Source organism: Acanthopagrus latus, chromosome 9 (assembly GCF_904848185.1).
Source record: "Acanthopagrus latus isolate v.2019 chromosome 9, fAcaLat1.1, whole genome shotgun sequence".
NCBI lineage: Eukaryota > Metazoa > Chordata > Actinopteri > Spariformes > Sparidae > Acanthopagrus > Acanthopagrus latus.
Window position 1 is genome coordinate 12,313,222 of NC_051047.1, and position 26,410 is coordinate 12,339,631.

At 38.2% G+C, this 26,410-nt stretch overlaps 3 protein-coding genes and 1 long non-coding RNA gene across 6 annotated transcripts in view; all 4 read left to right on the forward strand.

The window, feature by feature from the left end:
* The first annotated feature begins 44 nt into the window (after nt 1–44).
* On the forward strand, nt 45–3,287 carry LOC119025869. Its single transcript, XM_037109878.1, has 5 exons — nt 45–128; nt 223–540; nt 642–732; nt 2,546–2,636; nt 2,777–3,287. The coding sequence occupies exons 1-5, from the start codon at nt 59–61 to the stop codon at nt 2,864–2,866; spliced, it is 660 nt and encodes a 219-aa protein (XP_036965773.1). The 5' UTR covers nt 45–58; the 3' UTR covers nt 2,867–3,287.
* Nucleotides 3,288–3,637: 350 nt separating this feature from the next.
* Nucleotides 3,638–7,999, forward strand: LOC119025871. Its single transcript, XR_005076944.1, has 5 exons — nt 3,638–3,750; nt 3,842–4,159; nt 4,261–4,351; nt 6,503–6,586; nt 6,727–7,999. It is a non-coding gene; the product is annotated as an uncharacterized LOC119025871 (long non-coding RNA).
* Nucleotides 8,000–9,663: 1,664 nt separating this feature from the next.
* LOC119026407 (nectin-1-like) lies at nt 9,664–18,036 on the forward strand. Of its 3 annotated transcripts, none has more exons than XM_037110773.1 (7): nt 9,664–9,848; nt 11,674–12,006; nt 12,098–12,400; nt 13,249–13,342; nt 14,980–15,134; nt 15,573–15,672; nt 16,553–18,036. In XM_037110773.1, the coding sequence occupies exons 1-7, from the start codon at nt 9,734–9,736 to the stop codon at nt 16,581–16,583; spliced, it is 1,131 nt and encodes a 376-aa protein (XP_036966668.1). In that variant the 5' UTR covers nt 9,664–9,733; the 3' UTR covers nt 16,584–18,036. The 3 variants fall into 3 exon arrangements, with proteins under 3 accessions (XP_036966668.1, XP_036966667.1, XP_036966670.1); XM_037110772.1 differs by lacking the exon at nt 9,664–9,848 and adding an exon at nt 10,556–10,946; XM_037110775.1 differs by lacking the exon at nt 9,664–9,848 and adding an exon at nt 10,579–10,935.
* A 2,877-nt stretch (nt 18,037–20,913) lies between these two features.
* Nucleotides 20,914–26,410, forward strand: part of LOC119025295 (nectin-1-like) — a 32,120-nt gene continuing 26,623 nt past the window's right edge. The window contains exons 1-3 of the mRNA XM_037108708.1: nt 20,914–21,119; nt 23,791–24,132; nt 24,224–24,526. Coding sequence (XP_036964603.1) covers nt 21,005–21,119; nt 23,791–24,132; nt 24,224–24,526 — 760 coding nt within the window. The 5' untranslated portion in view covers nt 20,914–21,004. The remainder of the gene's footprint in view (nt 21,120–23,790; nt 24,133–24,223; nt 24,527–26,410) is intronic.

Consider the following 26,410-nt stretch of genomic DNA (forward strand, 5'->3'; position numbering starts at 1 on the left):
CAACCACAGACACATTTAAGACTTGATGGTAAATTTCCAGTCTGAGTGTCTCTGACTGATGGTCACCATGTTCAGCCTGAACCGAGCAGCTCTGCTTCAACTATTAGTTATGTGCCAAGTCTTTGCAGGTACAGTGGAGATCTGTGTTTGTAGTGTGTGCATTTTTCTGTCCTTGATTATATTTAATTTGATTGATTGATTGATTGTTTCCTTCCCTGTTAGGTCATTGTCTCGTGCACCACTGGGATATTCTGGTGTCCAGAGGAGAATCTGTCACACTGACTTGCAACACATCCGAGGAAAAGATCACACAAGTCCAATGGACCAACGACAGATTTAGTTTTATTCATTCAATTCTACTTAATAAGACTTTTTCGAATCTAACCTCTCACAGACTGACAATAGACGGAAACTTATCTTTAAATCTGAATGTTTTTAATGCTACACATGAAGACTCAGGACTCTATACATGTACAGGAAGTGGTGAGCGTGGCACATGGACAACAGAGTGGAATATGACAGTGTCTGAGGCACCTGAAGGTAAGCAGAGCACAAACAGGACTAATCATCTCTTCAGACTTTGTACATCTCAAAGTTCACACTTCATGCTACTTATTTCATTCACATCTTATTTGACACAGGAGTCAGTTCATCGTGGGATTTTCTATATATACTCATATATTCAAATGGACTTCTTCTCTGTGTCATCATTACAGCTGTCTGCCTCTGCAGGTGAGTTTTTATTTAATATTTGATAACTGTAGCCTCGTGTTGTTACACACTTATCATCTTGACTTCCTCCTCCCTTCACCACTTGTCGTCACTGTGTAACTAACATGTGAACCGGCTGCAATTTTTAAACATTTCTACATTTACCAAACATATTTCACACCACTTAATATTGTTAAAATCTTTCAACAGTTTTCAATACAATAAGGGAGCTTTACATGATGTCAGTCAATGCAGCACAGATATTGTTTTTACGGCAGATATTTTGATTTGTCAAAGCAGGAAAACAAACGTGTAAATAACATTAATGATGGCTTCACTTAATTTAGTGTCCCACTAAGACATGTCAGAGAGTGAACATAAAAAACACCAGTGCCAGCACTGTAAATGGTTCACCTAAATGGAACGCAGTTATCAGAAATGTTATTTGTTCCACCTGTGCTTCCTGCTTTGATGATTCAAAATGTCTGCTGTGAGAAGTGTCTGCTGCTGCCATCATGACAAAAAACAGAATGTTTTTATTTTCAAATGTTCTTATTTTCATGACTTTTGTTCATGACAACAATCTTTTCTTATTGCAATGAAATGTCTTAATAAGCAGACGCGTCTCCTTGAAAGCGTTTCCAGTTCAAGATGATAACCTGGTGTGTGTTAATGATAATCTACATGTTGTTAAATGAGGAAAAGATCCAGTCAGTGTCTTCACATCAACAAGCTGCAGGTGGTGTTAAACAAACGCGGGGACAGTATGTTTGAATTGTGTTGAACTTGGGTTCATTACTTAACTAATAAATAGGTTTAAGAGTGTCTGCTCTCAAACAGGCTGCATTCCTGACTGTGACAGGCAGAGGGCGAGAAACTCTGAGAGAGACGAGATGAGAGCATGAATGTGAAGGAAGGAGGACAGAGGGAGAGTGATGAGACAGAATCAGAGAGAGGAACAGAAACAGGAGTGACAGGATTTAAATCCATGTTTGCTCCAGTGAAGAGACCGTCTCAGCAGAATAACACCTTTTTACTTGTTGTCTATTTTCTGTTGTCATGTAGCTGCACCTGTAGTACCTGCATTTTCATTTCTATTTATTTTTTTATTTCAGATCCTTGTCCCTTTGTAAGCACTGATGGCAAGTAACTGAGTACATTTATTCCAGCACTGTACCTAAGTATAGGTACCTGTACTTTACTAAAGTATGTCCATCAAATGCCACTTTAAACTTCTGCTCTACAACATTTTAGAGAAAAATAAAGAAACACTGTATGTTTCAGTCCACTGCACTTATTTGACAGCTTTAGTTCTGTCACATTCCAGATCTAAATATATTAATTGCAGTGTAATATTCCTTTTTGCTTGTGGCTTAGAAAAAGAGCGGTGTCTGTAGACCAGTGACATGAAAACAGATTCCTGTATCAGAATTTTGTTTTTTCTTTCCGACAACAATTGTGTCACTATGTGTTGAGAAGTGGTGGGAACGTAAGGGCTTTGATTAAAAACAAGTTTTTATAAGTGTTCTTCAACATATATGTGAGTTAAGATAATGTAATGAAGGGATCATACGAGGTCAGAGTACATGACTACAGCAGGAAAAAAGTGCATAATGGTGCATCAAATTTATTTCATGACATCTGTCAGTGAAGACTTTTGGTGCAAGCTTTTTCTTTAACATATATGTATATCTATTTTAATCTCATTATGTCTTTAATATTGTGACAGGAACAAGGCTGGCCATTTTGAAACATCATGTCTTCCAAGTGTCCCCAACAGTCTGAAACAATATAAAAGTCCAGCAGATTCTCATTATTTACAATTTTATATCAGCAGAAAACGATGGACAGAAACACCAAACCAGGACTCAGTGAGCAGCAGGACTCTGAGTCGTGACCAGTTTCATGTCCAGTTGGGAGGAAAGGTGACAAGAGCTTCAAGTCATTACTCAAACTATTATGTTCTTATGTCTCACAAAGCATTTTGTTAGCAGCTTCTCTCATTTACTGCTCTTCCATTTTTATTTGTTAGTTAAGGGTTAATTCTCATTCCCTCTCCCCACAGGTGTCTCCTCCTCAGTACCAGAGCTGTGTAGTGTACAGGATGAATCACCAGCAGAGGGAGACAAGAGGCTCAGTTCAGTGTTTGGTCTGACAAGAATGACATTCAGGTTAAAGTTGAATAAGAAACAAAAGAGATGTTAGACAGGACACATGATATATGATGATGTAAATAACATGGATCCAGCCTGGAGAATGACGGCCTTGTTAAAACTGAAAGTGGAGAAACAGCAGTCAGTTTTTTGCATCATTAATCTGGAACAAACTCCCTGGAAATGTATTTTAAATCAGGACTCAAGACTTTTCTGTTTGCAGCAACCTTTTATTACATTAAAGTTTGGATCATTTAATCTGATTTCACACAGCTGCACTATAATATTTGGTTTCAGTTTTTATTCTTTCTATTTCAGCTCATCTTTCTATTGATGACAATTGTGTATTAAATATGTTCTTACCTATGTATGGCTTTCATTGTTAATATGCTGTGTTGATTGTGTTACCACCTGTTGTGCACTATGAGCAAGTTTCATAAAGTGTTTGTTGAAATGACAATAAAGGACGTTCAACTCAACAGAATTCAATTAGTTCTCTGTGAAGGAATGACATGACGTCTTTTTTCAAGTGAGATAGAATCATTTTACAGATTAAAGTCAAATGAACGATTGGCAACTCCACTAACGTACACATTAAATGTAACATTCCTCTTCATTTTCAAAAACTGCTGCCTACATTACCCATCAATACAAATACAATCTGGACTCACAGATCACTTACGTTCTATCACATGTGGAAAATCAGATGGTTTGAGCAGCTGCGCAACAACTAAAGCCACTTCCTTTCTGCAGCGCCTCAACCACAGACACATTTAAGACCTGATGGTAAAGTTCCAGTCTGAGTGTCTCTGTCTGATGGTCACCATGTTCAGCCTGAACCGAGCAGCTCTGCTTCAACTATTAGTTATGTGCCAAGTCTTTGCAGGTACAGTGGAGATCTGTGTTTGTAGTGTGTGCATTTTTCTGTCCTTGATTATATTTGATATTGATTGATTGATTGTTTCCTTCCCTCTAAGGTCATTGTTTCATTGACCACTGGGATATTCTGGTGTCCAGAGGAGAATCTGTCACACTGACTTGCAACACATCCGAGGAAAAGATCACACAAGTCCACTGGACCAACGACAGATTTAGTTTTATTCATTCAATTCAACTTAATAAGACTTTCTCTAATCTAACCTCTAACAGAGTGACAATAGACGGAAACTTATCTTTAAATCTGAATGTTTTTAATGCTACACATGAAGATGCAGGACTCTATACATGCACAGTAAGTGGCAACCATGGCATAAGGAGAACAGAGTGGAATATGACAGTGTCTGAGGCACCTGAAGGTAAGCAGAGCACAAACAGGACTAATCATCTCTTCAGACTTTGTACATCTCAAAGCTCACACTTCATGCTACTTATTTAATTTACATCTTATTTGACACAGGAGTCAGTTCATCGTGGGATTTTCTATATATACTCCTATATTCAAATGGACTTCTTCTCTGTGTCATCGCTACAGCTGTCTGCCTCTGCAGGTGAGTTTTTATTTAATATTTGATAACTGTAGCCTCGTGTTGTTACACACTTATCATCTTGACTTCCTCCTCCCTTCACCACTTGTCGTCACTGTGTAACTAACATGTGAACCGGCTGCAATTTTTAAACATTTCTACATTTACTAAAGATATTTCACACCACTTAATATTGTTAATCCTCTTTCCAGTAACAGTTTTCATTACAATAAGGGAGCTTTACATGATGTCAGTCAATGCAGCGCAGATATTGTTTTTACAGCAGATATTTTGATTTGTCAAAGCAGGAAAACAAACGTGTAAATAACATTAATGATGGCTTCACTTCATTAAGTGTCCCAGTAAGACATGTCAGAGAGTGAACATCAACAACACCAGTGCTGGTGCTGTAAATGGCTCACCTAAATGGAACGCAGTTATCAGAAATGTTATTTATTCCGCCTGTGCTTCCTGCTTTGACAAGTTAAAATGTCTGCTGTGAGAAGTGTCATGACATCATGACAACAAAACAGAATATTTTTATTTTCAAATCTTCTTATTTTCATGATTTTTGTTCATGACAACAATCCTTTCTTATTGTAATGAAATGTCTTGACAGCAGACGTGTCTCATTAAATACATGTTTCCAGTTCAAGATGATAACCTGGTGTGTGTTAATGATAATCTGCATGTTGTTAAATGAGGAAAAGATCCAGTCAGTGTCTTCACATCAACGAGCTGCAGGTGGTCTTAAACAAACAGGGACACTTAATTTGAATTGTGTTGAACTTGATGTAATTATCTAACTTATAAATATATTTAAGTGCAGCCACATGAGTCTGCACTCAAACAGGCTGCATCCCTGACTGTGACAGGCAGAGGGCGACAAACTCTGAGAGAGAAGAGATGAGACAGAGATGAGAGAGGAGCAGAAAGAGGAGTGACAGGATGAAGATGAGTGTTTGTTCCAGTGAAGTAACCTTCTCAGCAGAATAACACCTTCTTACTTTTCCATCCATCCATCATCTGTACATATTCTATGTACGCCGCTTAATCCTCTGCAGGGTCGCGGGGGGGCTGGAGCCTATCCCCCTTCTTACTTTTTTTTTGCCTATTTCTTGTTGTCATGTAAATGCATCTAAATTATTTTATACAATTTTATTTATTCGAGAACCCCCACCCAACACCCTCTTTAGCACTGATGGCAAGTAACTGAGTAAATTTACTCCAGTAGTGTACCTAAGTATGGGTACCTGTACTTTACTTCAGTATTTCCATTTAATGCCACTTTATGCTTCTATTATACTACATTTAGAGAGAAATATAGAAACATTGTACATTTTATTCTACTGCACTCAATTTACAGCTTGAGTTCTTTCACATTTCAGATATAAATATGTAAATTGCAGTGTAATGTTAATGTTTGCTTGTTTCTCCTTAGAAAAAGAGCGGTGTCTGTAGACCAAAAACATGAAAACAGATTCCTGTATTAGAATTTTGTTTTTTCTTTCCGACCACAGTAAACATCTCACGACCCACTCAGATTTCTTTTGTGAGTCTTCAGAGGGGCCGGCTCCGTCAGGTTGGGAAAACCACTTGACAAAGCAACATAACTGTGTTAAAATTACCTGAATTAGCTCCTCATCAGCTGCAACAGAAAAATACTACACGTACACTGATGCTTCAGTATGAATAAGCTTAGAGATAAAATGCTGAGGTGACTTTTCAATTAGTCCATCACCAGAAATCAATAACCGATTCATCGTTTAGTTCATTTTTCAAGCCAAAATGCCAACCAAATGTTAGTTCAAACAAGTGTGTCACTATGTGATGAGAAGTGGTGGGGACATAAGGGCTTTGATTAAAAAACAAGTTTTCTTCAACATATAGGTGAGTTAATGTAATGAGGGGATCATATGAGGTCAGAGTACATAACTACAGCAGGAAAAAAGTGCATAATCGTGCATCAAATGTATTTCGTGTCATCTGTCAGTGAATACTTTTGGTGCAAGTTTTTTCTTGAACACATTTTCATCTCATTATGTCTTTAAAATGTGAAGGGGACAAGGCTGGTCATTTCAAAAAATGGTGGGGACGTCTTCCCAGTGTCCCCAACAGTCTGAAACAACTTGGAAATTTGTGAGATTCTCATTATTTGCATTTTTATCTCTGCAGAAAACTCTGGAAAGAGAAATCAGCCAGGACTCAGTGAGGAGGACTCTGAGTTAGGTCCAGTTTCATGTCCAGTTGGGAGGACAGGTGAGAGGAGCTTCAAGTCATTACTCAAACTATCATGTTCTTATGCCTCACAAAGCATTTTGTCAGCAGTCTCTCTTATTTTCTGCGCATCCATTTTTATTTCTTAGTTAAGAGTTTATTCTCATTCCCGCTCGCCACAGGTGTCTCCTGCTCAGTACCAGAGCTGTGTAGTGTACAGGATGAATGGACAGGACACATGATATACGATGATGTAAATAACATGGATCCAGCCTGGAGAATGACGGCCTTGTTAAAACTGAGGGTGGAGAAACAGCAGTCAGTTTTTTGCATCATTAATCTGGAACAATCTTCCAGGAAATGTGTTTTAAATCAGGACTCAAGATTTTTTTGTTGACAGCAACTTTTTATTACATTAAAGATTAGAACATTTAATCTGATTTCACACTGTAGCTGCACTGTAATATTTGTTTTCACTGCTTATTCTTATTTTATGTTTTTATCTTATTTTGATATATATATTTCATTTTACTCATGATATTTATTTTCTTAATGGCCACAATGTTACAGAAGCATGCCAAGTGCTCCGTCTGGTGGGAGAAATGTTTGTGGTTGTTGTCCAGCCTGATACACAGACCCATGGTGTCCTTCAGGTGGTGAAAACGTCAGTAATTAAGAGTTTTTTCAACTCTCACACCAAATAATTCACTGATACATGTACATGTCTCTTGAAAGTTGTGTCCTGCCTTTCACCCAACATTCACTGAATATGTTTGGGGATATGAATCCAGATCAAAGATTCTTTATAGAATTTGTGCTTGTGTTCATGTCAAATGTTTGAAAAGCACATGCAATCATAAAAAACACACATTTTCTGTTTTGCTCTTGAGTTGATGCCATTTTAATATAAGAAGTCCAAACTAAGTGGATTATTAGCAGAATGATTCAGATGTTCAGCTCTTTATTAATGTTGGTTGTTGTTGAACTGTATTGTGAGAAAAGTTGCCATTTTTCAGTCTTTTATCAAAACCATTTGACCATCTACTGTTTATATAACCTGTGAAATCTCATGCTGACTTTTACTATTCAAACAAACCTCATCACTCAGATGTGTGGCATGTGTTTGTTTGGCACTTATATCCCGAACTTAAAATGTAAAAATGCTATTCTAACAATCCGTGCAAACTGACACTGTATTTATTTGATCAAAGGCCAAAGAAATACATTTCAGGAGAATACATTCATCTCTGTAATAATAAAGAGGTCAAGACAATGTTATTGTTACCTTTAAAGCAACTGTTCATGTCCTGAGCGATCCAAACACAATGAACGAAATATCTTTATGTATAACCACTGAACACGTAGGCCCAAATAGTTAAGACTGTGTTGTAGACAGTGTTCCACAAAGCTAACAAATGTTCTCCTGATGCAAAAAGTCTCCAAATTGTAAGTTTAAGGACAACAAAGCTGTAACCTTCTTGGTTGATGTGTATTTTAATTGTAGAATTTAACATGTTTACCATCAATAAAATGTTTTGTTTTTTTTTCTGTCATGAAGTTGATGTAAATGGTGAAATAAGTTGAAGTTGTTTGTCAGGTAAAACACAGAAAAAATGACAGGCTCGTACAGCAATGCCTCAACATACTGGCACTTATTTTTTTAAAAATGCTTATTTCTATTATTAAATTGTAGGAAGCAAGTTGAGGGCACAGATGCGGCTTAAGTAAAGCAACTCTGTTGTGCACGACAGTTGAGCTGTTGTTTTCTGAAGAAATCAATGCTCATCGTTTTGTTGGCTATCTTACTGAAGGATCTGAAGTCACCAAGCGGCGTCTTAACTTGTTCGCCTTCATTCAGAGGGCAAGAAGTGAATGTTTTGAGACACACAACAAGCTGTAGCCACTCCTCATTGACCACCGTTTCACTGGTGAAGCCGAGGGTGAGATACGTCTCGTCATATATCCTTGTCTTTGCTTTAGTAGGTCGGTAGACACAATGCAGATTAATCTGCTGCTTTACATTTACCTGGCAGTCCTTTCACAAACTTGTCCATGATTTCGTAACTAGCATGACAGAAGAATGATGAAGGCCATTTTTCCTCACTCCAACAGCTGCTTACTCACTTCCATATTCAACAGAGATGTTTCTTTCTTATTTGTATTGTCTTTTTGTAGTTTATAGATGAGATCCAGTTTAAACATACTCAAGTATGTATAAACTTTGGATTAAATAATATGTCTTGTACTCACTCTGTACTGTACTCACTAGAGGAGATCCTACTCCTCCTCCTACATATCCCTCTTACATGCTTCGGGCATGTGGAAAAGAGCAAGAATTCACTTTTGTTACTACCACTTCATTTACACATCCTGTATCAGCAGTTCACAACACTCCTTTATTCATTCATCCACTAGTAGATGCAGACACCAATACAAACAGGCAAACGAGGGAGAGGAGAGCTCAGAGTCAGATAGGAGCTCTCATGACAACCAGGGAGAGACAAAGAGACAGCCATGAGGCCACAGGTGCCTTAAAAACCCTCAGATTATGGTAATCAGGAAGGAGTTGGGCAGAGGAGTTGGGAAGGGTCGTGTTAAAGAAACAGTAACGTAATTCACAGAAGTTAACACTAGTTTTGCCATCACACACTGATAAGAGTTTGGATTTGTCATCTGTGACACATCACAGTGGGTTCAATCACTAAAATAAGCAATTTGAGCTAAATTAGAGCGGGAAACTTTTGATTATATTTAATACCCAGCATGCTTTTCCACTGTGTTTATTGGGTGCTGTGTTGAGACTTCCAGTGAAGATTATTTTCAGGCCTGAACAGCAAAATAGACACATTCCCTAAATTGTTTCCCCATGTATCTTCCCCTTACAGCAATTTTTAATTATTTGTGTTTGTTGCTCTGGTCCAGGTTGAACAGTAGCATTCAAGTATGTATTAACTTTGTTAACAGGATTAAATAATATGTCTGCCTTAACATCCTTTTACAACTAAACTGTACTCACTCATACCTGTCTGAGTACCTCCAATCTCCCTGATCCTATTCCTCCTCCTACATATCCCTCCTAAATGCTTTGGGCATCTGGAAATTCCCACCTTCATGAAAGCGTCACGATTACGCGACACGAGAGCTCCTCGGTGAGAGAGTGCACATCAACGGGATTATTGTTCCGGATGGATGGAATCAACTTTTTGGTGTGTTTTCTGCGATAAATTATGGGCACCGTGTTTCTTCAGGAGCATTACGATGTTTATGCTGGTGTCTGCGATGGTCCTGGCCGCTCTTACAGAGGGTTTGTGAGCTGAAGGTTTTTTTTTTCTGTTGAAGCACTATGTTTAGCTTACAGGAGCAGCAGATTCGCTGTTTCACTGTGAGCCAGTCCGTTTACTCGGAAGGAAAACGCAGCTGGTGAAATAATTCAATACAGAGACATGGGATGCTATTCTGCAGATCTACCTCCGCAGTGTATATTGTAGTTAGCTAACAGACAACAAGCTCTATGTCGTCTTTTCAGGGCAGACAATGGCAACAATGTGGTTAATCTTTTATGTAAGAATAACGTAAACCTTAATTACGACCTGTCCCAGGTATCAAAAGAGGAATGCCAAAAGTAATTTAACTTAAGCCAACGGGAGTGATTAAAGCTGAAGAAAAGGAGCAGCAGATATGGGGATTTTTACCCAGGCAAAAATTCCTTTGTGATCCTCAAACTGGAAAACTAATACTTGTCCAACACCTGCATCCTGCTCAATAAACGGTAAACAAAGGAACAAATAAGTAAGTCACACTATCAGAGACTGCGGATCATTACATAGGACTACAGACTAACTTCTACATCCTCAGTTATTTTTTCTAGTAGACTATAAACTAGAATACAAATAATAATTTGAAAAAAAAAATAACATGTTCATTGACATCAGTAATGCACAAAATGAAGGCAGGAACATAACTTTATCATCTAAAACGACTTCAGAGCACTAAAACAATAAATTTCACTAGGAATTAAATAATTACATGAATTAAATGGAGGACGTCAGGTAAAATCTTGTTAGATACCATGCGTGTCTTTACTTGTGCCTGTGCCCTGTGATTGAGATCTGATCCCTGATGAGATTTTACAAGGGCCCTATGATTTCACTGACATGCTGTGTTCGTGTGGAAGAGGAACGTATGTGTAGGGAAAACTGCACGGAGGGAAGCAAATCTGGGTGGCACAAGAAGTCACAACAAGTCGCCCCCTCCCCACAGACAGAGCTCCCCCGTCTAAACAATGTAAGCATGGCAAAGCGGCTGCTCACGGCTCCGTCTTCGTCGGCGAAAAAACCGAGAAACTTGACATTAACCCCTCAGTGCAGAGCCGAGCAGTTCCCGAACGACTTGTATGTGTCAGGTGAATTGTTGTTTTGCAAAGAAGCAGACCTGAGAAATCATAATTAAAGGTGTAATGCGTCAGAGTTAGCCACCTGTCTGATTCATATTATTTGCATATGATACCAGAGTGCGTACAGTAGCTGGTTAGCTAGTTAGCCCCGGTAGCCACAGCACTCGTAGCTGACTCTGCCTGGGCTGGGAGCTCGGAGGACAGGGGGAGGGTTGGTGTTTCCACTACTAGCTTGTTAGTATGTTATTGACATAACGTCACGAGTATAATTTCTCATTTTTTCGTCATCTTTGCTATTTTTTTCTTCTTTTTTTTTTAACTTAAATTTTCAGAACAATTTTGTTTGCAAACATTTTCTGGATCTGCCTGAGAGCTGACCATGTTTTTATTCAGTGAAACCCATAAAACACAGCATATACAACTGTATGAAGACATTATGACGTCAAAATTTTTTGATGCACTTTACTGTACTGTAAAGTACAGTACTGAGGAAATATGTTTGTCACCTCAGTTAATTAAAGGTATCTATTTTCTATTTAATTTGTGTACATTTTAGTCATTTACATTTAAAACACACTGTTTTCGGTCGTATAATAACAGTAAAAGGTAAAAAAAAAAAAAAAAATCGGGATTCCCAAAAATTAAAATGGAAAAATGGAATTTGGGAAAAAATCAAGTGGAATTTGGGAAAAAAATCAAACAGATTTTATAGGGCCCTGTTTCACACCCCTCACAGGTCTCCAGGTGATTGGAGGAAGCAAGTCGGTGGTCCAAGGAGGGACCGTTGTCTTACCGTGCAAACTCATCGACACCATGGAGACCCTCAGCCAGATTTCATGGCAGAGGATGACCCGAGGGAAACCTCGGAATGAAAATTTCTTCACCATCTTACCTACAAAGTTTGTCAATGGCCATGATGAGCGATTTGAATTTATTGGGAGCTTTGATGACAACAATGGATCTCTCCAGTTATCCAACGTCACGCTGATGGATGAAGGCACCTACACTTGCATCTTCACCCTGTTTCCCAGCGGTAACCACAAGACAGAAATACCTCTAAACTTGCTCGGTATGATGCTCAGTTTACAAATATTGTTTTAGTATATCTATTATTTGATTATTCATATTTTTATAATTGCTGTGCACTGTGACTGTTGTAGTGCCTCCAGTCTCAAGCCTGGAAGCTAATCCTCCTGTTTTGGGTGATAAGGAGGTTTCACTTGTTACCTGCACGGCTGCTGCTTCCAAGCCTCCTGCAGAGGTGAGGTGGCTCACTGGTGATCTGGCAGGAAAACTGAGGACAACAACCAGCTCCACTGAGCACGGCAACGGTACAACCACCACAATCAGCTCGCTGTTTGGAATACCGAGCAGAGAAATCAACCATCAGGTGGTCCAGTGTGTCATCACCAATGCTGCCCTGGGAAGTAAACAAACTCTGCCTTTCACCATACAGGTCCACTGTGAGTATACAAATACTTCAATTCAACAGTTTCTTCTGCAGAAGAATCAGGGAGACTCTTAACTCATAACGATATCTATAGAGAATTGGTTTCTGACCTTCAGATGTTGGTGTTGACTGAGGGCTGGTAAATGTTATAAACATTGATAAATGTTCAAACCAAGTGAAATCATGGTTTGATTTTTTACGTTGCACCAAACTCTAAATCTAGTGGGATTAATCCCTTCTATTACCTCAGTTTAATTTTTACTCTAAAAGTGGAATACATGTAATTCTGTTGCATCCGTTAAACTCCAATTTTAAACTGTGTCTACAATTTTTTTGAAGATGTGTCTTTAATAAATGACATGCTAATCTTATAGTCATAAATGTTTAAAAGCAGTGGGCTGATCTAGGATATACTGGTGGTTTAAAGAGTGGCTGTAAATTCTCTGCTCCCTGCCATATTTTACTGTGACGCCCTGAATTTAATTTCTTTCACATTCTTAAACAATTAAAGTCCCTTGTTTCTTTTTTATGTAAAAACTTTTTTATAATAAAGAAACAAAATCAGGTGATGTTTTTCACCAGCGGTAACTGAATCGAAACTCCAGAAAAAAGCATTTTGTTAAGGAATACAGACTTCCGTCCACAAAGATCAAGTTTTTTCCTCCCTTCTAGGTCCTGACACTATGTTGATTTATTTCTGTATTTATTTTAATTTTGGTAGCATTGCTGCGGTTGGTGCCGTTCACATGCTGGTTTAGGTGGCCAGTGGTGAACACATGGCTGGGCGGTAGGATGGGGTTCCCGAGCTAGTATTTTCTCAGTTACAGCAATAACCCAGCCCATTCTCTCTGTTTCTTGCAGTCGCCCCCACTGAAGTGTACATTCATGAACGAGCCTCTGGCTTGTTTGAATGTGTGACTGAAGCCAATCCAGATGCAACGTTTACATGGAGCAGGTAACCTCAATGTCATTGTCAAAATCTTTGTACAGTGGTGGGACTAGACCCAAAGTATTAAAGTATGATCAGCAAAATGTACCTGAGTACTAAAAGTAATGAATAGGAACAATGTCCCCTGCATTTGGTACATAGATAACTTATTACCGGTGTATTAATGTATGATGACATTTGATTCTTGTAATGGGTAGAAGTGGGACTGATTTTATCTATAATGTAACTTTAAACTTAAAGAAATATTTTGTAAGGTCATCAACTGTACTGTATATAAAGTATTTGAGCAGATGCACTCAGTCACTGCTGAAGCGTTATCATATAAAGGTATACAAAAAAGAAGCAATGTTTGGACCCATATAGAAGTAGTACCTCTGAAGTATTACTTATGATCCCCTAGAAATAGATGGTGGTGTCTGTATCTGCTATGACTCTACCACCTGCCTGTGCAGTCTTGTTTTATTGATATTTTGCTGTCATCAGGACCTTTCTGGGCATAGGTATCTGGCACATTACTGTAAAAATGAAATTTGAAAATCAGCTTTTAATCAACAATCATCTTTCTCCAGAATCACCCTCTGCACCCGGTGTGTTTACAAACGCAATCAACAAATCCCACATAGTAAGCCTTTAACATACGCTGAATAGGCTTAGGTAACTGAACTAAAAGAAAACTGCCTAATAAATTGAACACAAAGGGGTATATGCAGTATAAAATGGCTGACATTTTGGAAAAACAAGTGGCTTCTAATACACAAACATTATCTTAAAACTACAAATAAAGCAAAAACAGGACAATTGTGTACCAATATACATATTTTAAACATACTACAAGGACTTGTTGACTGTTACTGAAACAGTCTCAGTGGCTGTTTTTAGTGGTGATTTTTGTTAAATTATTATATTTTACTTTTACTTACTTTACTTTACTTTTACTAAATAAATCCATTAGTCTGGTGGTACTGCACTAAAACAACACTGACTATGTTTCACTATCTTTATTGTTTGTATTGTATGTTGAAAGTTCCTTGTAGCAGCGTTAACAAAGAACACAAGAAATAGCTGAAAAAATGTGTATAGCTTAAAGAAATAATCAAGTTCACTATAATAGAAATTAGAACCTAAACAATACTTGATCTCTGGGACTAATGTCAATACCAATATTAGGAAGTAAAGGTTTCGATGATGTGACAAAATATGTAATGGAGGCAGATATTTTACAGCTTAACAATAAACTTCATTGTCTAAAATGACATCAGTGCATTGAGGCAGTAAACTACCCTGGGAGCAGTTTTCAAAGAGTTTCATTTTGGTTTTTTTGAGTGCATTTTAGGCAACGTATACGCTGATACCAATATATCAATGACGGGCCAATATTGGCCGCATGTTGGTTGGGCTCAACTAGAAAATCCCATCGACCCATGATGGTGAGAATACTTGGCCACAAATGCAAATCATCGGCAGTAAACGTTCCCTGGAAAAGGTCTGAGTCAGAAAAGACAGCAAACCTGTCATTTAAAGACATAAAATCATTTTTAATTCCATGAACTTTGTCACAACTCTCTACAACACATTTCTGGTCTGATGTGACTCTTTTAATCAAGCTGAACATCACAGTGCTTGGCCCTGTTTGTTTGTTTCAGGTTTAACAACTCGTGGCCTCAGAATGCCATCAGAGTAGAAGGTGCAACGTTACAGTTTCTTAGTATGACCTCTGACCTGGATGGACTCTACCAGTGTGAGGCCTCAAACCCTTATGGAACAGAACGCAGTCACCTCCATCTGCATGTTTCTTCAGGTGAGGAGAGGTTTGACTTGACTGTGTGTTTTTGTCAAATGTGATTTTCTATTTTTTTTAGTTTTTTGCATTTGCTCTGTGGTTGTGGCTTTCAGTCGGCTATACCATTTGCACGCCACTAGAGGTCATTCTTATTACAATTTATGATTGTTTAAGAATCTGGCTCCACCATGATAAACTGAGTCATGACTGTGCAACTGACAGCTGTCACCAGGTTGCACACTGAAATGCTAAAAAGCTGGATGTGCACTCATTAAGTGGTTAGAAACACATCATATATAACACTGTAAAGCATTGAGCCAAATGATGAGGAAATTCTTCAAGGCAGGACTGTTACATTGGGCTGTATCAACTTTGTCTAGATGTACTTGGTACGCTGAATGTCTATCATTATTTCCTGTGACTATCTCTTCTATCTCATGTCCTGTCTCTCTACAGGAGGCTGCGCTGCTTGTTGGGCCTTATTTAGTCTCTTGCTTGTCATGACTGTTGTTGCTGCTGTACTCTGGTACCTTCATAAATCTGGAATATTTCAAAGGTAACAAGAGTAGTAGAAGTTTATACAATTAAGTGGAATAAAAACAGTTTGGCTGCTAAATATATAAGAAATATATCAGGGCTTTTTACAAGGATGTGGAATAGCCAGCCAGTGAGCCAGCTGGTGCCGCTGATGCTACTATTCCATCAGGTGCACTGATTTTAATCATTGCATATTCGAATGAGTTTACCAACCCATTCTCACATGTAGTCAATTATTGTAAAAATAATAGGCCCAAACACCAGCAAAGGCTTTATTGTAATGCAAGGAATTATTATTTTTTTATTATATTCTCAAATGAACTGCATATTGTAGGAGCTAAAAAAGCTTGAAAGTGCAGTAATGCTGTTGGTAAAATCACAAAGCACAAAAGCATAATTAATCCCTTGACACAAATAATTTGAATCTACTAAATTAACTTTAAAACTTTCAAATTTACTAAATTAACTTTTAACTCTGCAAATAAGTGAAATGCCTCTTGCATGGGGTTAAGTTAACTTTTATTTGACTAACGTTCTACTAACATTGAATATGTATGCAATATATTTGAGAAATAATTCAATTTAAAGCCAATACGTCAATAGAAAAAAATAAGACATTGGATTAAACACATTATTAAGACACTTTATTAATCTTGTTTTTGTTAAATGAGAGTGCATTTATGTTTATAATAAAACAATCTTTTAACCATCATTGTGGCTTGATCAACCTTACAGGGAAGGTGAAAAAGATAAATACATACATTAAATAAGGGCTAATGATTCTTAATGGAAGACAGACACGAACATTTAAATTGATTTCTAAAACTATTTGACTAACTTTTTGTATGATATACAGTAAAAGTTGACTTTATATAATATGCACATTTCTGTTTTTGCAGGTTCTCAGCAGTAAAGAAACAGTTTTCATAAATCTTCGTCAGATAGACCACAGCACCTCCTGACTCCTCCTCCTGATTCTTACTACTAGAGAATTTGTTATTATCAGACTTTTGGATACATCTACTTTCTTAACTCTCAGGTACTGTAACTCAATATGATTGCTGAAATCTTGACACATCTCTTATCTCTGTAAATCTGAAGCTGTTTTTTTTTTATACTGTTTCATCTCTTTGTGTCACTCACCTCGTGCCTAAGTGAGTGAGACAAAGCTACATACCCTCTCAAAACACAGTGAAAGTAAATAATGTGGTAATGAGATAACAAAACTTGAAAAGTGACATGATGAAATTTAAGTTATAAGGAATTACAGGGTTTTTTAAAGGATCATATTGATGATTTTAAATCCATTCGACGTTGTCTCCAAAAGTTAGAGGGCTCAAATCAAATCCTGAATCAGAAGCATTAATGTTGAAACAACAACCCACGACTAATCTGGAAAGAAAGAAAAGAAATTGGGTCCTATATAGTAAATGTGTTTTGTTTGTTTTTCTTTTGTTTTTGTTTTTTTTTGGATGGGGGTGTGTGTTACAATTTTTACATTTATTCATCTCCATCAAGAGTGAAATGAGCCTATACTGATCAAATCTTTGCACTTTCATATGTTTTGTTGGCTTATCAAGCTATAATGGTTTTTGATGTTAAACATGCAAAACAAAAATATAAACATTATAGTAGAGATATTGTATTAAAGATAATATTTTCTGAGTAACTGAGGAATAGAATGAATCATTTGCACTAATTGTAGTAGATATGTAGCCTGTCTGTTTGTTTTTCAAGTGTAATTTTCACGATATGCATTACAAGGTGAACTATATGGAAGAGTTGCCAAAGAACTTTTAAGTTTGTGCCATTAACCCCTGGTGTTGTTATCCACAAAGAAGCTGGTTATGACTGTGCTGCTTGACATTGTTGATTGTAACTGGCTTTATTTTGATCATTTTGTGTAACTTGTGTGAAAAGGAAAAGCACTTAGCTCCTGCGCTGTTCCTTTAGGTAGCTTCTTTATTTCTGGACTACTTGTTTGTAAATGAAAACTCTGCACTTCACGTCACATTTTATTTTATGAGTTATTTTATGAGACCCTTTTCACAGCAGACATTTTAACTTGTCAAAGGGGAAAAGCAAAGGTTTAAATGACAATAGTGATGGATGTTTTTTTGTGTGAAGGCATGTCAGTGAGTGAGCAATGCGCAATACCATGTATCATGTTATGAGATATTTTCTTGTTCTGTTCTGACAGGAAACGACATGTCGCTTAACCTTGTTCCATCACAATACTTTCATGTGAACGTCAATGTATCTCATCTCATGACCTGATGAATGTGTATGTTTTAATAAGAAAAAACATACACAATCAGTGCCTTGATCAAAGAACTGCCAATGCAGGGTGAAATAAAGTTCAAATGAATGCTGAGACACTAAATCTGTCTGTCTCTTATTGCAAGGGATCATTTTAGTGCACACACTTGAGAATGAAGAGAAGTTGGTGGCATTGCAGCTTGTACTTGAATATCACAAACAAGTTTATCTGCAAGGTCGCACCACGGTATCCGGTCCGACCAGGGTGGCTCTCATAACTGTATTCCACTATCTGTACTTTCTCTCCTCCCTCTGTGCAAACAAGGCCACTCATCCTGCTCCCCTCACAGTTCCTCACTCACAGGGAGGTTTCAGTCTCTTCATTGTGATTGTCAGCTCTACGCACATGAGCATTTTAATACAGTTCCCATAAACAATACGCAAACATCACAAACACATTTTTTTTTCACATAATGTGTACTTTTACTTTTAATGTGTCACATTAAGTACTTTTAGGTGACGATAGTTTTACTTAAGTGAGGTTTAGTGATGAGCAGTTTCATGTTTCCTGTTAATGAAGAAACAAACAATGTGTTACACAGGAGGAACAAGAGAGAGGACACATTTGATGATGTATAAAAATGAGAATGGTATGAATCCAGTCGGGAGAAAACTAAACATGGGGAGGCAGCATTGAGCTTTTCATACATCATTTATTTAACTCACTTCCAGAGAGTTTGGTGTTCGTTTGGACTTTTCGATTCACAGCTTTCTCTTACATGAATGGAATCGCAAAAGTCTGAGCTTTCCAACGATCAACTGAGGCATTCACCTCTTTGCATAGCTGTGTTTGTGAAGTTGGCTGACTTTTATTCATGTTCATATCATTCACATTCATTCATTCATTATATATGTGCGTATGATTTACTATAATAGAGGTTCATAGTTGTTGGTTGTCGTGCAAAGAAGACATTCATTCAAAAAATCAAGATTGAGGGAAGGTCGATGAATGGTTCAGACACACTGGGCAGGTTTTAAAGGGTTAAGGCAATTTTTGTCATGGAAAAAGCAATCTGTAGGGATACAGAGTAAAGTATACAGAGGCAGTGTTCAGACTGCCAGGAAGACGGGGTAAATAAGATCCCAGCAACAAGCTATAAAAAGAACTTGTATAAACATGTATAATTTTTGCTGGAGTCAGTGACTACTTAAGATTCAAACACAGAAAAAAAACAAGTGTGCTTTGAAGCACAGGTCACAAGGACATTTCCATCCCCACAGCATGTCTTTATAAGTGGAATAGTTTTTAAAATAGCTCACTCAAATATGATGACTGACTTCTGAGGCCAAAACACTTTTCTCCCTCCCCCTCGTTTTATTTGTTAGGACTTTAAAAACCAGCAGTGGACCAGCAGTACATCTGCCCTAGTACAGTTTTTATGTACATTAGATTCTATTCAAAAGTAATTATTGGACTTTTTTTCCTCACTACAGTTAGTTTAAAGCAATCTAGAATAGTCACTATTGAAATGTCATCTTTAGATTTGTTACATTTTATGGTGGAAAGATTGTTCACCAAAGTGCTGCACTTCAGTAGTTTTAAAGTAATTTTACTTTACTTGAACCAGAAGTTATGCCAGTATTTTTTTTTTTTCTTTTTAAGAAATCATGTAAAATGTGTTAGCAATCCACAACATGTTTGTATTACATGGGGAGATTTATTGACTTTACTTGATGCAGAATTCAGAACAATTTACAAAGCAATATTATTAAATGATGTAATGAGAGATTTAACAGCTTTTCTTATTATTTAATGTCAGCATATATGAACATTTTTACATAAAAAGGTTCCAAGGAAATTAAATGAATAACTCTTTGGAAAATGTATCGAACAGTTGGATTTTCAGGTCTATGGCACTTTTTTCATGCTGCTTCATAATTCTGCTCGTGAGGCAGTTATTGTACTTTTTACTTTATTACGTTTATCTGTCGAACATGTGAGGGGGCAGTCCTTTCAGTTTCCCTTCAAACAGACAGTCCTTCAAGAACAGAACACCACACTCTGTTTTTCATGATTTCAACAATAAAGAAATGTTCTGTAGTCAGTCAACTTCATTTACAACTGTTCCCTCAGCCGCTGTTCCACCCATGAATCACAGTCCTTCATTTACTCTGAGGGGGAATGTCGCCCCAGGAAATATCTTGTGAAAATCTGACCAAGACCTCAATTACTTGACAGACAACACAAGTTCATTTACTGAGACAAGACAAAGCATTTGTGGAGAAGGGGGTTAATACCACAGGGCAAATTAATCAAATTATGAAAATAATTTTATTGAGGGATTCTTTTATAAAAACAGTAAAATGGTTTATTTTTGAAACGCTTATTCCAAAATTACCAACAAAAAGTGTGGACATAAGCGGGCTAAAGGGAGGCAGCCTGCCTAAGGGTGTGCTCCAGGAGTGCATAAACTTACCCATCACTGCAAACTGTGTACCTGTCAACTTTAACACTACAAACAGTGAGGGGAACCACTCTAACATGCCCAGCCCCCACTATCAGCTGACTAATGCCACTAAAAAGGGAAAAAGGGGCAAAATAAATATTAATACAAACAATTAAAAACACACTAGTTGGTTCAAGAAATATATAATTAACAAAAGAAAACAAAAGAAATTTACAAAAAAAAGCAAATCCATAAAAGGCAAAACTAGAGTCAAGGCAAAACAGCAGCTGACAGTGACCTATAAATTCAAGAAGGGGATTCCCCATGTATCTTCCCCTTAGCAATTTTTAATCATTTGTGTTTGTTGCTCTGGTCCAGGTTGAACAGTAGCATTCAAGTATGTATTAACTTTGTTAACAGGATTAAATAATATGTCTGCCTTAACATCCTTTTCCAACTAAACTGTACTCACTCATACGTGTCTGAGCACCTCCAATCTCCCTGATCCTATTCCTCCTCCTACATATCCCTCCTAAATGCTTCGGGCTTCTGGAAATTCCCACCTTCATGAAAGCATCACGATTACGCGACACGAGAGCTCCTCGGTGAGAGAGTGCACATCAGCGGGATTATTGTTCCAGATGGATGGAATCAACTTTTCTGTGTGTTTTCTCCGATAAATTATGGGCACCGTGTTTCTTCAGGAGCATTAAGATGTTTATGCTGGTGTCTGCGATGGTCCTGGCCGCTCTTACAGAAGGTTTGTGAGCTGACGGTTTTTTTTTTTCTGTTAAAGCACTATGTTTAGCTTACAGGAGCAGCAGATTCGCTGTTTCACTGTGAGCCAGTCCGTTTATTCTGAAGGAAAACGCAGCTGGTGAAATAATTCAATACAGAGACATGGGATGCTATTCTGCAGATCTACCTCCGCAGTGTATATTGTAGTTAGCTAACAGACAACAAGCTCTATGTCGTCTTTTCACGGCAGACACACAACACTGTGGTTAATCTTTTATGTAAGAATAACGTAAACCTTAATTACGACCTGGCCCAGGTATCAAAAGAGGAAGCTCAGGAGTCATAATGCTAAAAGTAATTTAACTTAAGCCAACGGGAGTGATGAAAGCTGAAGAGAAGGAGCAGCAGATAAGGGGATTTTTACCCAGACAAAAATTCCTTTGTGATCCTCAAACTGGAAAACTAACACCTGTCCAACACCTGCATCCTGCTCAATAAACGGTAAACAAAGGAAGAAAGGAACAAAGAAGAGGAAGTAAGTCACACTATCAGAGACTGTGGATCATCACACAGGGCTACAGACCAACTTCTACATCCTCACTTATTTTTTCTAGTAGACTATAAACTAGAATACAAATAATAATGATAATAACAAACATACCAAAGCATGTTCAATGAGTAAGTTACACAACATCAGTAATGCACTAAATGAAGGCAGGAACTTAACTACTGTTATCTAAAATGACATCAGGAATTTAATAATTACTTAAATTAAATCATCTTTACTGCATCACACAATTCATCACACTGCTGTTCATTATATCCTTTGTTTCCACAATCACATGGTCAAAAGTCAAGCAGATTATACTAAAGTTTGCTTTAAAAAAAAAGGTTGAGGTCAGGGGTAGGTAGGGAATTTATTTATTTTAATTTTTTTTATTTTATTTTTCCAGTGGCAGCGAGTGATATGTAAAAAGCTGCTAGCTGCTATGCAAGCAACCATTGCTATGGTGTTACATAGCCATAAATATGGACATGACATCTACACATTACGTCTGCACTGCTCGATCGTTGCTTTTTGTAAACAAAACAAAGCAACAAGAAAAAAGTGTTCGCTTCTGTGGCTATAGTGGGATCTCAGCTGCTCCACCTTAGCCTAAAGGATTTTCCAGAAATAAACAGAGGTGAGTGAAACACGCACTGTGGTGTCTTGTTTAGGAACCAACTCGCTGGTTAAAACAATTGTCCCCATAGGTTAGTGTTGTAGCAATTCTGAAGCGCTCAGAGCCAGGGTAGATCTACGACAGGGATGTAGCAAGCTTTTCAAAAGTACGGGGGATGGATGTGGTGGTGGTGTGGCGGGAGTTATGTAACAATGTTACTGTGATGATAAATAACACTTAAATATTGACTCTGTGTCTATAATAACCACACCCTAACATGTGGTTCATTTAATTTAATTCTAAATATGGACAACTGATTGCATAATATATGAATCAGAAACAGAAATACTTTATTGATCCACAATGAGAAATTGCAGTGTTACAGCTGCTCCCATTCAAAGTCATAATGATAATGATGATGATGATGATGATAATAAACTATATAAATGGTGCATATTTATGATAGAAGCCTACTGCAACTTTACTTTTATTTTATCATTAAATGTTGTGTATACATTATCATATTTTATAGTGTTCTGTCATGGAGTTTATCACTTCACTGCTAACAGGAAATAAAGCTGCTCACTGCCAGTTGCAGCTTCTTATCTTGATCTGCAGACTTTGTAAATTTTTTGTCATGATTGTTATTATTAGTACTCAAATGATCAAATATCACAGTTACATGTCAGGATTTAGTTATTATACACAGATTCAATATTTAACTGTCACGTATCATCACAGTAACAGTGTTACATACATTGGCAGCTGTCAACACATAAAAACATAATAACCGGTTTGGTGCCGACCTGTCTATAATCTTATAATCTCTGTTATAATCTTCAGAGAACGTTACAGACGTTGTTCTTGTTTCCTATCTGTTTCCTGAATATATCCGTACGAGTGTGGATGTGTAAATGAGACATTAACTTATAGCACTTTGTAGAAGGAGCTTTATAAAGTTCACTCCATTGACTCTTGTCAGTTCACGGGGCAGAGCTGCTTGCGCCGTATCACAGCCGCGGGCCATCCCGCTCAGTGAGGCGTCTTTGTCTTTGTGGATCTGTGCCGGTGTCTATGAACCCAGGTAGTTCCCGCCAGATCAACACGAGCTGAACTATTAATTTAACAGAGAAAGAGAGGCGGGACTTAAGGCAGAACAGCCAATCATCAGCCGGTCAGACCCAAAGCCGGTGTCAAGTTTGAAGCAGCAACAGGAGAGGGAGAAGGAGAGGAGGCAGCTGCAGTGAGAGCAGACAGAGAAAGTGAGCGACTGTAGTGAGCCGTTTGTGCAAAACCGCAGAAAAAGTGTGGGTGGTGAACAGTCTCACAGCTGTATCAAGCTCATAAAATAATTTGGGTCGTACATAATTTGACAGGGTCGGTCCTACGCTTGTGAAGCCTGAACTAAGTTTAAGTTTCTACAAGGAGGACGCCAGCTTACATCATGCTAGATACCATGTTTGTCTTTACTTGTGTTTGTGCCTTCTGACTTGAGATCTGAACCCTGATGAGATTTTACACCCCTCACAGGTCTCCAGGTGATTGGAGGAAACAAGACGGTGGTCCAAGGAGGGACCGTTGTCTTACCGTGCCAACTCATCGACACCATGGAGACCCTCAGCCAGATTTCATGGCAGAGGATTACCCGAGGGAAACTTCGGAATGAAAATTTCTTCACCATCTTACCTACAGATGGTCCAAAGTTTGTCGATGGCCATGATGAGCGATTTAGATATATTGGCATTTTTGATGACAACAATGGATCTCTCCAGTTATCCAACGTCACGCTGATGGATGAAGGCACCTACACTTGCATCTTCACCCTGTTTCCCAGCGGTAACCACAAGACAGAAATACCTCTAAACTTGCTCGGTATGATGCTCAGTTTACAAATATTGTTTTAGTATATTTATTATTTGATTATTCATATTTTTATAATCGCTGTGCACTGTGACTGTTGTAGTGCCTCCAGTCTCAAGCCTGGAAGCTAATCCTCCTGTTTTGGGTGATAAGGAGGTTTCACTTGTTACCTGCACGGCTGCTGCTTCCAAGCCTCCTGCAGAGGTGAGGTGGCTCACTGGTGATCTGGCAGGAAAACTGAGGACAACAACCAGCTCCACTGAGCACGGCAACGGTACAACCACCACAATCAGCTCGCTGTTTGGAATACCGAGCAGAGAAATCAACCATCAGGTGGTCCAGTGTGTCATCACCAATGCTGCCCTGCTGAGTAAACAGACTCTGAACTTCACCATACAGGTCCACTGTGAGTATACAAATACTTCCATTCATCAATTAGTTATGCATCTAATAGCTACAGTTGGGTGACAGATTAAAGGTAGAACCAACATAAAGTGTCTTAGTAAGGAGTTCTCCTAAGCGATATTCCCTCATTTGGTGTTTTAATGATGATAGTGGAGAGCAGTATAACACATGGTCCAAAATCTCCCATAGATGTTCAATAAAGTTTAGATCTCGTGACACCAAATGCCATAGCACATGAATCATATCTTTTTCATGCTGATCAAACCACTCAGTGAGCCCTTGTCCCCCTATGGATGGGGATATTGTCATTCTGGAAGAGACCACTCCCATCTGGATAGAAAAGTTTCATCATGGGATAAAGTTGTTCGCTCAGAACAAGTCACGCAGTTCCCCACTGAATAACTGAGCAACTGTAACCCTGCACTGTATAGGGGTCAGTAGGGGTCAGATATACAGTGGAATATGATGATGGATGACTCGTGTGATCAGTCTCAAGAAGTTTCTCTTCTGCTTTTTTTTTTGTACATATCACACTAATGCACACGAATCAGGGTCGTAAAACGTGCTGTCGACCAAAATATCCAACCGTGTTAACCATTTTTTTTTCCTCATGGATGTAAATGCAGAAGCACTTAGTTACTCTTTTTATTATAGCTCAAGCCAGTCTATGTGACTCATACTCCTTATCCACTGGTCATAAATCCCATTTCAACCCACAAATATCTGGCTTTTGTGTGCAACGGAAATGTGAGAATTTGTCATTTACACCCAGGTCAGTTGACTCTGCTGTAGACACAGGTTTTTGTAACTTCAGCTCGGCTTCAATCTAAATGTAAGACACAGAATCAGAATCAGGAATCCTTTAATGTCCCGCAGACGGGGAAATTTGTTTGGCGGGTGAACATACTAAATTCTGCTGCACAAAGTGATGATGTGTTATCAACATCCTGTGGTGGCCCGTAAACAAGGAAGGGATTTGGGATGCAGTCTATTCAAGGATGTTTTATAACTTAATTACTTTTATTTTGGTGGAAAAGCGGTAGAATGCTCCTGCCATCCATGCCTCAACACTGACCCCTCTGTACCTACCCCTCGGTAGGGTAGGTTTATCAGAGGATGCAAATTCAGAATTCACTGGGCCTGCTTGTCATTTAACCTGTGCCACTGGCCTTCATGGAGAGAGACACTATGTCTGCATTTGCACAGTGAGTGAGCAAAGCTGTTGCGAAGATAGGCAGCAGATACTGCAAAGCCGAAGTTGCATAACATCACAATCTTACAACATGCATGCACAGTTTTCACAATCAAACCACTGAAAACACATTGCCTACCTCCAAATCCTGCTTAAATAAAAGGACAGGAGTAATAGCATCGGTACCAAAAGTAAATGGAAGTAATGGACCAATTTCAGAATACTGTATTCCAATACCAGATAACATTTATTGATACATTACTGAGTTCATCACTTCGATGTTGCGGCTGTTAAAGGTAGGGCTCAGTAGTTAATTACTTTATACTTCTTGGTAGCTTCATCTCTGGGTATTCAACTGAGGTCCATGTAATAATGAAATTAGTGTACCTATTGTGGCCAAGGCCATTATCATTTCCTAAATCTATCCAAGTATTTGTTTTGTCTAAACCTAAACAAAGGGACTTTTTCCTCAGCTTAACCAAACTGTGACATTTCACACTAACTGTGTGATGTTCATCAATGATAGTGTGGGTATTTTGTTGTGGGGTTGGATGACCCTAACGCTGATGACCATCATCTTAAAGCGATAGTTTGTGTTTTTTGAAGTGGGGTCATATAATGTACATATCTATACTCGTACTGTTCCCTACTGTAATCACTGATCAGCGCAGCCTCAGTTTTGAGAAGTAGAGG

Bases quoted from the DNA above. Each gene is read 5' to 3' on its own strand.
- LOC119025869 (XM_037109878.1), top strand. From the start codon at position 59: ATGGTCACCATGTTCAGCCTGAACCGAGCAGCTCTGCTTCAACTATTA. The intron at 541-641 runs GTAAGCAGAGCA...TATTTGACACAG, and splicing joins AGTGTCTGAGGCACCTGAAG to GAGTCAGTTCATCGTGGGAT. The intron at 2,637-2,776 runs GTGACAAGAGCT...CTCTCCCCACAG, and splicing joins ATGTCCAGTTGGGAGGAAAG to GTGTCTCCTCCTCAGTACCA.
- LOC119026407 (XM_037110772.1), top strand. From the start codon at position 10,664: ATGAGATTTTACAAGGGCCCTATGATTTCACTGACATGCTGTGTTCGT. The intron at 10,947-11,673 runs GTGAATTGTTGT...CACCCCTCACAG, and splicing joins GAACGACTTGTATGTGTCAG to GTCTCCAGGTGATTGGAGGA. The intron at 13,343-14,979 runs GTAACCTCAATG...TGTTTGTTTCAG, and splicing joins GCAACGTTTACATGGAGCAG to GTTTAACAACTCGTGGCCTC.